General features: G+C 37.5%; 1 protein-coding gene across 1 annotated transcript in view; it reads right to left on the reverse strand.

Annotated features, from left to right (window-relative positions):
* Nucleotides 1–224: 224 nt before the first annotated feature.
* LOC122800348 (protein HIRA) overlaps nt 225–17040 on the reverse strand; it is a 1504941-nt gene continuing 1488125 nt past the window's right edge. The window contains exon 24 of the mRNA XM_044069797.1: nt 225–1123. Coding sequence (XP_043925732.1) covers nt 1007–1123 — 117 coding nt within the window. The 3' untranslated portion in view covers nt 225–1006. The remainder of the gene's footprint in view (nt 1124–17040) is intronic.

Below are 17040 nucleotides of genomic sequence, written 5' to 3' on the forward strand. Positions count from 1 at the left end.
TAGGGTAAGACTTGATGGTTAGCAGGTACAGGGGCAAAACACATCTAGGAAGGAAAAAAATTGGTTCATGCAGGCTAGTTTCTGAACCAGATTTGTCAGATTTAACACTTTGTAGAGAAGGATGTCCAACTACTGAAGCAGTTCAAGTTTGTTTCTTAAAGTGTACATTACTGAGCTACAAGATGACAAACGTCAGGTCTGGCATGTGTATAAAACTAAAACAGTTAATTTATATTAACACACATTTCAATTTATTTTGTAATAAACAAAAGTTTTGTACAAACATTTAAAAATTACAAAGTGAGACCATATTATTTTAATGTACAATAGATATTGAACATGGTTATAAGTCAGGAGTTACAATCCCTGCAATAAAGACATGTACCAAATCTGTCATATAGTTACTCTGCTGGGTGAGGAAGACCCATCTATATTACAAGTTAGTATATTCTAGTACAAAAATAGTCCAAGTGTTAAGATCAGCCTCTAGGTACTATTATGACAGAGCAGTATCTCAGTCCAAGTCCAGAAGCTATAGACACAGTCTTTTTACAATGCAGTGCCTTCATTTACACCGCTGTGCATCTTAAAGGGAAACCAACAAGTTTAGCCATGGGCCAGGAAGAATAATGCTGCTGAGTTTATTGCAAAGGACTGCAGTCTTCATGCATGGCACCCCAAGTAGCAGCACACAGTCTGTCTTGCAAACCTTAAATTAGGGTACCAGGAGGAATTTCTACAGCTTTACAATCAAGTGTACCAGTTTTTCACTCAGAAAGAGGGAAGAGGCCTATGGTTCAGTGAACAATCCTTTCCATGTGCCATCCCCTGTTGATTTCGAAGCTACATCACTTAATGTATAAAGTCTAACAATGCTGCCATTTGCTTTTCCACCTTCATGTACTGGGCCACGGGGTGATTTTTTTTTCAGGGGGCAGGGCTCTTCCCACCTGTTGTATTCCTCAGCAAAGGCTTCAAAACCTTCCTCTAGGATTGCAGTAGGATACTATTTATCCTTCATGAGGTCCAATTGTTCTTGGTACTCTGTAAAAAGCCGCTGGAATTTCAAGTTCTGCCCAATAACAGGAAGCAACTCCTTCAGCAACTCTCTTTTCCGGAATCCCTACATAAGGGGGAGGAAAAGAAAACAACATTATTGTACATAACACTGCAGAGGTGTGATCATTGTGAAACTAGCAATTCATAACACTTTTCTATGCAACAGTCCAGCAAGCTGTCACCTCAAACAGCAGTCAGCTACAGGGTATAATCAAATCAAAAATAATGAATCACTTCATAGCCTTTAAACAACACTATTACTTCTGTCTTGCCTTTCCAAACGTGCTGTCAAGAACATTTAATACACAAGATGAAATTCTTATAACACTGATATGTATCACTTTCTCCACCTAGTCAGTAGCTAATGCCATGTACAGTGGTTTATAATGAAAAGTTGTCGAGTGAGTAGAAGTTCTGGGAAGGCTGCCTATCTATAATCTGCTAGTGTGAAGTCAGACCCCAAATAATCTGTACTTATTTCTTGAATAACCCATGTTGCATGACAAAATAAGAACTTTACTACAGTTAGTGATATTGCGCAGATACCTTACCAGCTGTAAAAGACTAACTAAACATCTTCTCTAATCTGTGTACTGAAGGTTTCTACTCCTGACACAAGGATGGTACAAAAATCACCTCCTGCTGTACACCGCAACAAGCAAATTTATAGATTTTAAATGTTATCACTTGTCAAATACAAAAATGAGGAGATGCAGCAATGCACATTTTACTTTGTTACTGCTTAAAGTGCACTTGTCATATCATGAAACAAGTGCAATTAACAGACCTTTTAAGTTGGATATAACCTCCTTACCATGTTTTTGATGAAAAACATGTTTTTGGCATTTTATTTTGTTGATATGGATGCTCCCAGTTTTTTTTTTCCTCAGATCTGAAAATCTCTGTTATTAGATTATGAAATGACTGAACCCACAATGTCTCAACTAAACCGTAACCTCCATTTATTTACTTATATATTTTTATATACTACAGACAGGTCTCACCACTAGTCTAAGCCCAGCCTACTCCCTTATCCCATATAATCTCCAGCCCTCACTCTCACTCTTGCAGAGGTGTTCCCAAACTCCACTCACTGCCACAACTCAAACTAGTACCACCTTTCTTACTGCCACAACTCAAACTAGTACCACCTTTCTTACTTCTATTCCCACACACACTACCTATTCACTCCCTTTCTACCTTCACCCATTCTACTACATCTTTCACAGCCACCTCTCCTCACCCCTGTCCTCCTGTTACTATCCTTCCTAATACATATCACTTACTTCTACCATCCAACCCACTACTACACTTGCCAAGATTCTACAGTCATACTCCAGTCAACAACAAGGCACTCCATACCTTTAACACACACTCAGACGCAAAGTCAGCTTGTAAATAAAATATAAAATGCTCTGTGTGTGTGTGTGTGTGTGTATGTATACATATATATATATATATATATATATATATAGACACTGCTTAAATATTCATGTACTTTGCAGACTTATAACCACTGTTTAAAATATCATGTACTCTATAAATGCCTGTATACTGTTTATACACGGTCATTCCATGTGTAATCTTGATAATTTCTGAAAAAACTCTGAGGAGCTTTTCTCCACGTCTCTGCAGAAGAAACGGAGATTAACTACACCCAGTTATACATTAACAGAAATTGAACGCAAAATAATAAATTACATAAATTAATGTATAGGCTACTTACATTTCCATGCTAAATACATCAGTAGTAGTTTCTTAATTTTTACAAAGATAAGTTGTCATCTAGTTCTCACTAGTGAAATATCTCACATTGAAAATGAACTTGAGATGTAGTAGAGAAAATGCACTGTAACTAAGGAGTTTCTCCTCTAAAGAGGTAAGTTGTTTTTATTTACCACCAAATGCCTTGCAACTGTATGCAAATCACTGCCCAATATCTATCATGACATCATTTTGTGGGTGTGGTTATGGAGTAAATCGTGAAACTAAAAATACCACACTATAATCTTCAGTTTTTTGCAAAATCACTTCTTGGGAAATGAAGTTAACAGCAAAACAAAGATGCTTCTGAAAGCGATCCATAATCATTGAATAAGATGCAACCAAGACATGGCTACATTACTAATGGGGGTGCTCTTCCCCTCAAAACCTGAATGTTCTGGCTTAATCTTACTGTCAGATTGGGAAGCTCTTCCTTGGGCAAGGAGGGAAAAATGAGAAGTCTTATCTGGACTTTCACTTTTGTGTAGAAATGCATATTTTAATGTTACAACTGTTAAACTTTCCTTGGTTGTCTCTCACTCTGCCAAAGCATTAAATGTGGTGATGGAAAGACAGAACTACATATAACTTATTTTTTTATTTTATTTTATTTATTTTTATTTTACATTTGTTAACCGGGGGTGTCTGACTGAGATGAAAAGGCCCTTTTTCAGCAGAGGCCCGGGGAGAAAAGCTCCACAAAGAAAAATTACAGATACATTTAGTTATTTAGACATGATCAGTATACACACAAATTACAAAAGACCTGTTTTTACAGTGGTATGCAGCACATCAACAGTTACGGTGGCGAGAACAAACAAAAAATACTAATTTAAAAATAAAGGTAATGAATAGATTTGTGGTGTACAGCTGAAATTTGGAACATAGGTAGAATACATACATAGTACACAGGTATAGTACATACATTGTAGATTAGCCAGTGTTTGTAAGATTGAAAACTATTGTCAAGTACTCTAGATTTAGTATGTATACCTTATCCGCTTTCACTAGCCTGGGGAGCAATCATGGCACTGCCAACTTTGCTTGAGATGTTGCCTGATGAGATCTGTAAAGGAGGCTTTGGATGATGCGTTTTGAATGCTAGTGGGGACAGAGTTCCATTTATAGCCACCAAACTACTATATAGCGCATCTCCAAAGCTACTGCAGCTGTTGGTGACTTCTAGTAGTAGTTTGCTTGATGATCTAAGAGGCCTTTTGGCTGAGTGATGTTGTACTAGGTTTTTGAGGGCAGGACACTTATTGGGGAGGTAACAGATAGAATGACATTGTGAAGACTGTGAATAGCAGTGGCCCTAAGATAAAACCCTGTGGGACTCGTATAGTTATGGGCAGCTGAGGAGAGAGAGAATGTTCCCATTTCACAGCTTGGTACCTGTCAGTTAAGTAGCTTTGGAACCAGGCAAGAGTGGAATTTGATAGGTGATATTGGTTTAGTTTGTTTAGCAGAATTTGGTGCGAGACTGTGTCAAATGCTTTGGACATATCCAAAAAAAGAAGTTACACCTGTAGGCCTTCATTTTTGAGACGGTTTACTGTGTCTGTGAAGCAGAGGAGGGCTGTAGTGGTACTATGGGCAGGTCTGAAACCATGCTGAGTAAGTGACAGGATGTTGCTGTCTAGAAGATAGTTTAGCATCTGGGTATGGATGCATTTTTCTAGGATTTTGGCCAGGGGGAAAAGTAAAGCAATGGGTCTGTAGTTAGTAAGTTCAGTGGAGGGCCGCCTTTATGTATGGATGTATAGGATATTTTCCAGAGTTTGGGCACATAGTTTTCAATTTGTTTATGAGAGAGGAGACTGGGATAGCAAAAGCATCTGCTGTGAGTTTCAAGAAATAGCTGGGGAGTAGGTTGGCTGCTGTTGATGAGGTTTTTAGTTTGGAGAGCATGCTTTTGATTGAAGTGGTGGAAACTGTTTTGAGGGTAAAGCTTGCATTAGTGTTATTTGTGTTGGGGGGGATAGTGAGGAAGGAACTGTCCTGTGATACTAAGGATAGAATTGAGTTTACAAAGTGGAAGTTGAATTGTGTTTCGATGGGAACTTTAGTGTCTGGGGGGTGGTTGGTTTGGGGGTAGCCTTTTGGATGGATTTTAGTAGCTGGCTTACATTTTTCCAAAATTTTTGGGGGTTGTGTTGGTATTTAGTTTGTAATGTTGTGTAGTAGGAATTTTTGTCCAGCCTAATGCATTTTTTTTGCATGGTTGCGCAGTTCTTGGTACTTAGTTAGACTTTGTGTTTCTTTGTTTTTTTTGATAGTAAAGCCAGGCACAGTGTCTCTGGACTTGAGGATTTGTTTGGTTTCTTTACTGAGCCAGGGGTTTGTAGAGGTTCTAACCTTGATTTTGCGCAATGGAGCAACAGTGTCTAGGTGTTGTAGAAATGTTTTGTTGAAATATGCTATAGCCTGGTCAAGTGGGAGGGTTTTTAGGGAGGTCCAGTCACAGTTACAGAGTAAAGTGTTGAGGACCTCAGGAGAGAATTTTTTTGCATTTCTAGTGGATATACAGTTAGTGGTTTTGCATATGCTTGTTCTACTACGTATAAAGTATATTATGTTGTGGTCACTTAAGGTGTCTGGGAGACTGCCTGTGTGAGGGTACAATGTGGGGTTGTTAGTTAAGACCCAGTCAAGGATGGATTCCCTTTTAGATTTACACCCATACATAAAGGCGGCCCTCCACTGAACTTAATAACTACAGACCCATTGGAATTTGGACTAGCTGCTGGTAGCCATGGAGATTTATTAGATTACTTGGTGGTTCTGATATACAGGTGAACCAATCTAGGTTGAAGTCCCCCAGAATAAGGGTTTCTTGTGAGTATGTGGAAGAACACCAGGATAAGAAGTCTTCAAGGCTAGCAGGTGTATTACCAGGTGGAATATAGATCACAATTGTGGTGATGACCTTTTTAGGGCGAAGTTGAAGTTGTGAGAGAAGTATGTCCCAATTATTGGGGGAGGGTAGGAGTTTGGTAATTGACGGACAGTTAAGTTGGACTTGTACAGTAAGGCAGTTCCACCCCTTCTGAAGTGGTCTGTCTTGTCTAATGATATTGTAGCCGGTAGGGAGAACTTCTGAGTTAGCTATGTTTTTATTTAGCCAGGTTTCTGTTAAAGCAACTATGTCTGGGGAGTAGTGTGCTACTGTAGCCTGGAGTTCAGGTATTTTATTTTTGATACTTCTAATATTAATATTTAGCATTAAAAGATGGTTGGTTTTGCTGCTGTTGTTGATTTGCCCAGGGATGAAGAAAGTGGGGATGTTATGTTCTGACATTTGCGTTGCAGCAGTTTGTGTTGGACAGGATGGATTTGGGCCTGGATTGGGCTGGATATCCCCACTTATGGTGAGCCTGGTGTTAAAATGGTGATACAGATGTTGGACTTTGGTGAGGGGTGTGAGAAAGTACTGTGTTTTTTGGAGCATATGTGTTTAGTTCTGAATTGGTCCGTTATGTAGTTCTTGAACAATTGTGGGCAAATATTATTATAATGTGTGGTGTCTGTATATGAGAGTGCATAATGTAGTGTTGTGCTACTAAGTTTAGGGATATTGCTAGAGTGATAACTTGTGGTGTTGTAAAGAATTATGAGAAGACAGACTAGACTTAGTTGTGTGACAGTCATGGTTATAAAGTTTAAGTTTGTTCTAGGTGGGGGGTCTGAATAGGAATTATAGGGTTGCACTATATGTGGATGGGGAAGTAGTGTGGGTAATGTAAAAAATGCATTAAAAGTTTTTTATTCATTTTTATTTGTTAACTAGTGTAGGGCACTGATCTACATGGACATTTTTCATACCCAGCCCAGTAGCAGTGCCTGGTTAAGAGAGATGTTCAGTTACACAACAGGGTAAATGAAGGCTGAGAGAATCAAACCCTATACTTCAAAGGGGACTTGGCAAATTAACACCATATCGTGAGCCTCAGACTGCTAATGTAGTGGTTTATGGTAATAATAATAATAAAAAAAAAAACAGATACGTTCTTAGCACATCAGTTGATCTACTGGGGGCCCATTCTTGACTGCATTCCAGGACAATGTTACTCCTCCTTACCAGTCATAACCTGGTAAATTTTTCTTGAAATGTACATTTGATGCCAAGGCATGCCATATCAGCCTGTCAATTCACACCTAAACACCCATCCATACTGGTAGTGTATGGATGCACTTCCCCAATTTACAGCAAACTCCTAACAGGTGAAACTGGATGGGGAGGATATCTAAGCACCTGGGGATTACACAAGGTAATTTATGAATTATCAAGGAAGGCTTCCCCTCATTGATAAACAGACACAATAAGAATGCATCCATTTTATCTAACAGTGTAGACAGATCCTCCATGAAGGATCCCTTGGGCTTAATCTTTAACTATACATTCCTCTGGGTGGAAGTTACAGGTAATTCAGAAGTCTGGAGTCCTTAATTACAGACATACAAAATGAAGCCCCATTCTTAGAGTTATGACTGAGACAGTAATGTCTGGAAAAGTATACACCATAGACCAAGAAGCAATACCCCTAAATCGAGTGGCCTTTGACTGAAGCTTCTACCAATGGGCAGTAACTCACTTGAAGGCAAAATATAAAAATATAGTGAAACACTTTAAAAAGGGTTTACTTAAAATGTGAGCTCTTACTTTCCTGATGCAAAGGAGACGAAACAGCTATTCAAACTTCCTAAACTCATTTATCCTGCTTTAGGTAAAACTGAGGTGGTGGTGCAAATCCAAAATGTGAATCTCTTTTTGCCCTAGAAAATAAAACCGGCAGATGACTGGATTGGTGCAGGGGCAATCTGGATGCCTCTTCTGGGAGGAAAAGTGGGCTATTGTTAAGGGACACTTGATCTTTGTGAAATACCAAAGTTTCTTTCTGCATAATGGCCTGCACCTTCAAGATCCTGCAAGCACTGGTGATGGCCATCTGCCAAGAAAAAAAAAGTTTAGGTCTCTGAGTTAAGTAGCCCAAGTGGGACCAAAACAAGAAAGTTCAAATCCCAAAGAGGGGGAGAAATCTTCAAAGGTGGGAAAATATGTAGCAAATATTCGAGATCTCCTTAATCAGACAGCGGTGGGCCACATTTTTACCCTCCACAACTCAAATACCTTAATTGTGGAACAACTAAGGTGGCCTGAAAGCTGAAGAGCTGAGAAGGTATCAAATAGTGTTATGTCTAAATGGAAAATCTCTTCCACTTGGTAAAGTAAGACTGCCTAGGAGAAGCTTTTCTATGTAGTACAATATGACTGTCTGATAGAAGACTTGCTGATGAGACCAGGAAGCTCTGATACCCCTACATGGGGGGGTCTGGTAGGACCAGAGGGATCAAGACCACAAAGCAGCTCTTGATAGGTAGCCAGCTGTCTCCTCAACTGGCAAAGACCCCTTGGCTGATAAAATGAGTTTCCTGCATTGTCAGGGACAGCCTGAAACCACGAGAAACAAAGGGATGACATAAATTAGTTCTTTCTTTCTAGAGAAATGTGTAATCAGCAGAGATGGTGAGAAGGCATACAGCAATCATTCCTACCACATAACAGAGAACATAAGGTTATTCTCGTGTAGGCGTTGGCTACCCCACTCAAAACCCTGACGACAGAAATCTCAGTGTTTTAACAGGCTGGTCATTTCCAGCAGCTGTTAAAAAGCATGTGTGTTATTTTTTAAATCACCTTTACTGAATTAACACTTGTGACATAAACAAATGATATTCTTTTATATCTGTTAAAATGTTCATTACTTCAAGTACAGTTGGTTTACACTTTGATTTCCCTTTTCTACTAATTGCTTTTTTTCCAGCTACCAGAATTAAACCTAACAAGACCTTACTATGGCGAGGCAATTCAGATCCTGTATCCCAGCTCAAAAAACAATTGCCTTAGTTACACCCATTTGCCCACCCAGTATTTCTGACATAGTAGTCTGTAGGGGGATTTTTTTTTTTTAAGTCAGTCAACTTATTACACTCCTAAAACATATACTCCCAGTTACCTCCTCCTTTCCTATCATACCTCCAACATTTGCCACCTGCCAGAGGAAAAATTCTTTGGAGACTGCCTGGGGTATAGAAATACTTAAGCAAACACTTCCAAGCAAAAATCTTAAATTTTCTAGACTTTTTTGTATATTTGGGAGCAATACATATGCCCTCCTATTGTGAAATGCTTATCCAGTCTCTTTTCCCAATCTTGCCTAACCTCCTCTGATTGATTCCTATAATGTGCAATATTTATATACTCTACTAATTATCCATTTTTAACATCAGCTTCTGTTCTAGATTCAACTAAAAACTCTGTCAGAGCAGATCTTTCTCTTAGTGTACAGGGAAAGGGATGGGGAATCCTATCATCAATCCCTGGTAAGGAAGGCAGTCTCTAGCCTGCAATCCAAATGTTTTCTTGGCCTCTTTCTATTTAATTACCTTTCCCTCTCAAATTATTTGTTCTCAATACCTTGGTTCCTCTGCCAGTTTCTTCCAGTACATTCCAGCTCCCTCTTGCTATTGTCTATGCCCCTAATTGTAGTCATCCCTATCGACAGAATCTCCTTTCTCCACTCCCATGTTGGCTTAGTTCTTAGAATACTTTCTGCTACATTATGAATATAATATTTTGTATGACTGCTGTTATTCTCCTTAAGGATCTGCATCAAATATCCCAGTTTAATTCCTTATTTCTTGAATCTTCTCCTGCTTCACCATCATCCCTTTCCACTTTGAATTGTAGCTTTCTGCTTGTTATATGCACAAGAGCCTTAATTGTGTACCTCTAAAATATTCCTTCAAATCAGGTAATCTTAAATTATGTTGTTCTTCTACTGGAAGGATCAGCTTCTCCCCCACTTGACTCGTCATCTTCCTCTCAGAGAAAACCCTTCAATTCTTTACTAATTACTATCCACAACTTCTCTTCTGGTTTATAAAAACATGCCTGACCTGTGTATAACACTGAAGGGATTATAAACATTTTTACCGCTTGTATCTTGATAACCATATCCATAGACAAGAGTTTCTTGTTTCTCAATTTTTGTATCATCTTTTTTTAGCTTATTCCTACATATCCTTTTAGCTGCCATAACAGAATAATTTTTAACTCATACTCCTAAACATTTTATCATGTCCCCATACATATGTGCATTGCTGAGCCAATTGATGTCTGGGTACACAGTTTACAGCTTTAGCCTTTATTAAGTTTATATCCCCAAAACCTGAAACCATCTCAGAATGTTCCATAACACTGAGATGCCCTTTTCTGGTTTTAAGAGGTACAAAATAATATTGTCTGCAAGTAAAGCCAACTTTTCTTGATTACCATACCAATTATATCCTTAAGTTTCTGAATCCCTTATTTCTGACACAAACATTTCTAAATATAGCGCAAATGGAAAGGGGAAAGCGAACACCCCTGCCTGGTTTCTCTGTTCAGGCACAACTAAGACAGGAACTCTCCCACTTTGATTTTTGCCTCTGATTCCTCATATATCATACCAATTAACCTTATTACTATGTCAGTGTATCAGAGAATGCAAATGCTTGCATTGCCCTGTTCATAAAACACCAGCTTTCTCAGTCTAATGCTTTCTCTGTATCAAGACCCACCAACAACAGCAGTAATTTCTTACATTCTGCCTCCCTCTGGATCATCACTGCTCTATTAATGTTGTCAAATAATCGCCTCCCCTACACAAAACCATACTAATCCATATCTGTCAATTTAGGCAACACCTTTGCCATTCTTTCAACCATTACAAATAAACACTTTATAATCATGGTTTAAAATTGAAATATGTCTATATGAAGGTGGAGCTGATGGGTGTTTACTGTCTTTTGGCATTACAGCCACCGCAGGTTTTTCCAAGATGTTGGTGCTTCCCCTCCTTTTAATATACTGTTACACCAAATCTTTGTGATCTTTATCAATTTCTTCCATCCTACCTTCCAAACTTCTACCAGAATACCAACTATTTCTGGAGCCTTTCCTGCAGATTGGTCATACATCACCATTTTTACCTCAACTCTTCCTATCTTAACTAATTGTTGAGCCTCATCTACCTCTAACCTTGGCATATTCAAGTCTTCCATAAATATTTCCATTTGTTCTTCACGATTTCCAAATTTCTCTCTGCTTTATACACATTTTCATAAAATTTCCAAAATATCTCTAATACCTCCACAGGATCTCTTATTTTTCGTGTTATAGACTTCCTAACTTTGGCAACAACCCTTTCTACTTCCTGTTGCTTACATCATTGTGCTAAAAGTTTTTGTGCTTTGAAGTCATTATCAAAAAACAGTTGCTTAACAGAAATTTTTCTGAATTTATGCATATTATCAAGGTAATCCCTTATTTTCTCTTCAACACTCTGTAGTTGCGCATCCTCTTGTTCTGTGAGACTTCCCTTATTCTGCAACATTTTAACCTTTGTCAGCCTCTATAAATACATCTTACTTGTTAACCTTATCTTTTTCTTTTATTTCTATCCACTTTAATTTTATCCCACTCACTAGCTATAACTTCTGAAGAACTTTCTAGCTTCCCTAATAACTCCTGATTAATTTCCATTAGCCATTCCTTAAATGCCTCTCTTTTTAACAGAGAGGTGGGGAAGCACCAATGTCTTATGTTTTACTTCATTACCCTGCAATTTTAGCTTAGTTATTGGTAGATTATCTGAAACAGTTACTGGATGTGTGTCAAAGCTCTCAATTAAATGCACATATTCCTGTGAAATACTTCTGATTAGCCTAGCCCAGTTATTATACTTTGGGGAATAATATGTAAATTTTGTCCGAGTTCCTGCTACTGGCTTCATTATCTTCCACACCAAATATTTTCAGAAGTTTCTTCAGAAATCTACCCTCTTTTGTTATATTTTTTCCTTCTAAGTTCCCCATGTTCATCCCTCTCGGTGACAAATCAAATTCCAGTCTCCACCTATATACTGGCTTACAGGATTACGGAGCTGTAATGAGCGGTTTCAAATGGCCCAGTGCTGCAAGGTTTGATTACCTCTGCTTCCATTGCCTGTGGGACAATGAGCAAGTCACTTAACCAGAGACCGCCCCTGGGCTGATTTTGAAAAAGGTCCAATTAGTGCTCTAACCAGGAAACAAATATCAATAAAGTAAATAAAATAATGTTCCCTGTTGAAATATGATTAGTTCTCCCCATTTTTTAAAGCTACATAGTAAGAGTTTTAGGTGGAATTTATATAAATATATGTCAGTGTAATTCTCCTCCCTTGCCAATAGCCCCATACTACTACAAATCTACCATCATCTTTTTCCCCCCTCTTCTATCACTATTAGAGCTCCTCTAACAATTAGTATAACTGCTCCTCTTTTCCTTTGTCCCTGACATTCTGACAAATATCCATCCTGAAACTTTTTTTTCCAGAAATCCTCTCTCTATCCAACTGACATTGCTCAGTTCTTTCAAAATGTTGTCATGTAGCACTGCTATATGCACTCTGCATTTCTTAATTCAATACTCTTTCCTTTTAGTCTTTACCTAAGAGACCATTCACAATCCAAGATAAGGAAAGTGTCATCATTATAAGAGGTGATTATTCCCATCTATTACATATAACAGCTTTTTAGATGTCTGTTTCCAGCTTTTGTAATACATGCACCCAATAATATTTGGCAGGTTGAACGTTTATACAGTTGCTTTTTGTCCTCTTCATTTGAGCCTATGTCATATTTTACAACACTTTTCGTTTTAATGAAAGCTCTCAAAACAAACAAAAAAAAAACACACACCCTGAACCTGTTAATAGAAATACACAAAACTATGTACATCTTCAAATAATGAAGTTTAACCCTCCTAATAAGAACAATTGTCCCAAATAGACACTGCACACACAGGCATAATCTGACCTAAAGTTAAGTTTATCCATGCTAATACACCATATTAATGGATGTGTTCCTTCTTATACTAATTGTTGTCTGTTCTCATTTTATTTTTAGTCCTCTCCCAAATGTAAAAAACTTGCAAATTTTCAGAAAACATTAACTTTTAGCCTCAAAGAAAAGAGTGTTCTGTTTTTTACTGCCTTATCTATAATCAGCTTGTCTCCACGAAAACATAAAAAACTGTAGCCCTCAGTTACAGGCTTCTAAAGTCATGCTGAACATTCATTGCTAAAGATAAACTTCCCCATTACATTCAATGTTCGCTTGTTTCCATTTAAACTTATTAGTTTAAGCAAAAGCAAGCAAAAACATATTAGCTCTATATATTATGATCTGTGTACCATCCCCTATATTAACAACAAAGATTATAACAAACTTAAACTTGCTTTTGTCTATCCTTTTTTCTCTTTTTGCATTGTAATGCCTACATTTATTAATACTAAAGCAGAAGAATGAAAGAAAAATAAAAGGCATTGTTTACTTTCATATCTTTATCACATGCAATATTTGATAACGCTTAACTATATAAACATGTAATTTATAACATAAAATTTATAGAAACACTACTATGAAAAGAAAGTGTTTAATTTACAGTTAGGATTTCCTTCCTCTTCCCTTCCCCTTAGTGTCCTTCCAAGCACTGACATGAAGTGGGACAAAAGCCTTCAAACCCCCACAAGTTTAACAAAGTCAACAAAAAGTCCATTCTTTCCACTTTTCCTTGTACAGCCATATTTCACAAATGTGATTGATGCTTGTAATGTCACATTTATTCACTAATTTCCATGTTGCTGGTCATCTTCTTGTTCATCAACATCTCCAGACTCTGTTTCAATTCCAAGCTACTCCTGACTCTTATACTCAACTACTGTGCCTTTCTTTGTCTCTCAAACATTTTCCTTTGCAACACTGGAAAGGGTTACACTGGAAAAGTCTCTCTATGTACTTTATTATCAGAAAAATAAGAAGCAGAGTCCCCTTCTGCTTGATGGCTCACTTTTTGCTGAACAAACTTTTGTATTTCCTCCTCAGACTGTTCTACATCAAAAACTGACTTTGATTCTCCAAGAAAAAATATTCTGAAGACAGCTGGATACAGAAGCTTGTGGTCTTTACTACCAGAAGAACAAGAAATTGAATCTTTCTCTGTTTCACAGCTCACTTTTTGTTGGACAAACCTTTGCATTTCCTCCTTAGCATGTGCATCATCAAAAATGATTTTGTTCCTCCAGGGAAGAATACTTTGAAGACAGCTGGGTACAATTAACTAGTGTAGATCTATGACTGAGAGTGCATTTAAGGAACAGACAGAGATGACTATTGAAGAGGAGATATAAAGTACAAATCTACTATCATCATTAAAAAGGACTGCAGACTTTAGCCATATAGTAATGAGTAAATGAGTTTAACTACAAAACAAAATTATAACTAAACCTTTAAAAGGGGTGCCACTGTATACAAACAAGTGAAGACTCAAAATATCCCCTTGAAATACTAATAAATGCTTGTGGTAGCCTTGATCAAAAAATGTGACAAGGTTTTGTTCAAAAGATGTTGGAATAACCCTAGATGTAATTATGCATACACTGGGGCAACCTTAATATGTCTGAGAAATAACTCATACTATAATTTTAGTAAGATCTAGAGAAGTGATGCATTCAAAGCACATACGCCCTTTGTGACCTTCCAAGAATGAGGTGTCAAATATGGCTAAAGTCGTCTAGAGGTCCTCCCAAAAGCAGACTTGTTCAGCTGACAGGAATGTAGTAGGATGACCAATGTTCAGACTTGTTGGGGGTTCACAAAAGCCAAGATGGCACTCTAGAGTGGACTGTTCATGAAGTCACTGGGAAATGAGAAAGCTTAATGGCTGCTTCTAATTATTACTGAATTGACTATTGGCAAACCTATGGTGATACTGGTGCAATTTACATGGTATGTAAAAGCACAACTTCAGCAGCAGATTTGGCAGTCGGGGGGTGGGGGTGGACAACTGAGGTTCCCCATTACATGATGGTGGTGTTTTCTTAGGAATGACTGTTATACAGATCCCAGTACACAATGGTTATTCAAAGAGCATAGAGTAAATTAGCAACATTCAGTGTTGAAACTTTTCCCCCAGCTGGAAAGCAGATGTTTACAAGTTCTCAGTCAGCAATGGCTCAGATAAGAGGCCTACCTCATGCCGTGGACTGAGAGACTGTGAGTCCAAACATTAAAATGCTTCAGAGACTGAATTCATTGGAAATTAAGGATGACAATGGCAGCAGACAGAGGAGGAAGGTGGTAGCAGAATCTTGCAGTTCACCTTCTGGAACACCCTGATATATAAAATAGCAAGATCCTCCAAACTTTATGAAATAGAACAAATCACTCATCACACTGGCATTTCAGACTGTTACCCCAGCCACTACCAAGTAAATTGGATTACAGCAGCTAAAGTTTAACCTTATCCATTTTCTCCCTCCAACCTCCCCCCAAACCACATAAAAAAAGGACTGCAGACTTAAGCCATACAGTAAATCAGTTTAGTTACAAAACAAAATTGTAACTAATACGCACAAGCAAGCATTCAAGGATATTGCCTCAAAAATACTAATAAATGCTTGTGGTAACCTTGACCCAGAATAACATCACTCACATATTAACCACAGCATTTTAAATATCACTCAATTCTGACTCTCTATGAGTACATTCAGCTAAAATATAACTGAATTAAGACTGTACTACTAATAATAATAATAATAATAATAATAATAATAATAATAATAAGTCTTAAAAAGAAACAAAATAAGTAAACGAGTCAGTATAAACAAATAACTCTTCAAGAATACAAGACTATTTTAAGTGCCTGTACAAACACTGGTGAAAAATTCCAAGGATATACTAATATGGACTTAAAACAACATACAATACATACAGAGTCTTTTATCAGTGTGTTCACAGGTGTAAAAAGTAGCCTTGAAGTTTGTTTTTTTTAAGAAACATCTTTATTAAATTATCACACATGACACATTTATATAAATGAAAACAAAACATACTGATATAGTTTTAGTTGCAAACATTATACAATCACTTATAATCTATCCAGTCACTGTCATTCAAACATTATACAGCTCATTCAAATCCTGCCTTCTTTTAAGCCTCATTCATCCTCTGCATGCATTGTTTCCACAATTCCCATTTTTTTCTATGTAATTTGCTCCTACCCCTTTATAAATATCCCAAATCCAGTTTTATCTCCGTTACTATATTCACTACTTCTAGTACAGCTTGTTTAGACTTTGATTTCCATTTTCTAATGATTGCTTTTTTGGCAGCCACCATAATTAGACTCAGCAAGGACTTACTATGTCTAGGCAAATCTGATTATGTATCACAGCTCAAAAAAGTAGTCTACAGGGAAGCTTTAAAGTCTGTCAACTCATTAAACTCCCCAAAAATTTGTTCCCAATTAACTTTTTTATTCCCCATCGCACCTCCAACATTTGCTGTCTATCAGAGGAAATAATTATTTGGAGTCTACATGAGGTATAAAAATACATATGCAAACATTTCCAAGCAAAGATCCTAAATTTTCTAGACTTTGTTGCATTTTTGAGAGATGTACATACATCCCCTAATGGTTTCTTTGTGAACTGCTTACCCAAGCTCTCTTCCCAATCCTTTCTAAACTTTTCTGTTTGAATTTTGTAGTTATCATGCAATATTTTATACGCTGTACTAATAATTCCTTTTTTAACAACAGATTCTGCTCAAGATTCTACTAAAAACTATACTAGTGCTGTTATTTCCCTTAGGATCCCCCATTGCTTTCACTTTGCCTATACTCTGATAGGGAAGGCAATCTCTAGCCTGCAGTCCAAATAAATTTTTGGCCTCTTCCCATTCTAGGTTTTTATGCCAGTTTTCTCCAATAAATTCTAGCCCCTGCTCGCCCACTGTTTCTATCCATAATTGCAGTCATCCCTAGCGGCAGAATCTCCTTTCTCCATTCCGTGTTGGTTTAGTTCTTGGACTACTTTCTGCTACTTTATGAATATAACATTCTGTATGGTTATTATTCTCCTCCTTAAGGATCTGCATCCAAAATCTCAAGTCTCTCATTGTTTCTTGAGCTTCCCCCATTTCATCATCTCTTTCCACTTTGAATTATAGGTTTCTACTTGTGCTATGTACAGGAGGCTTAACTGTGTATCTCCGAAATACCCCTTCAAATCGGGTAATTCCAAACAGCCTTGTTCTATTGGAAGAATCAGCTTATCCCACATGATTCTT

Source organism: Protopterus annectens, chromosome 4.part0 (assembly GCF_019279795.1).
Source record: "Protopterus annectens isolate FY-2018-M chromosome 4.part0, PAN1.0, whole genome shotgun sequence".
In the NCBI taxonomy this organism is placed as follows: Eukaryota; Metazoa; Chordata; order Ceratodontiformes; family Protopteridae; genus Protopterus; species Protopterus annectens.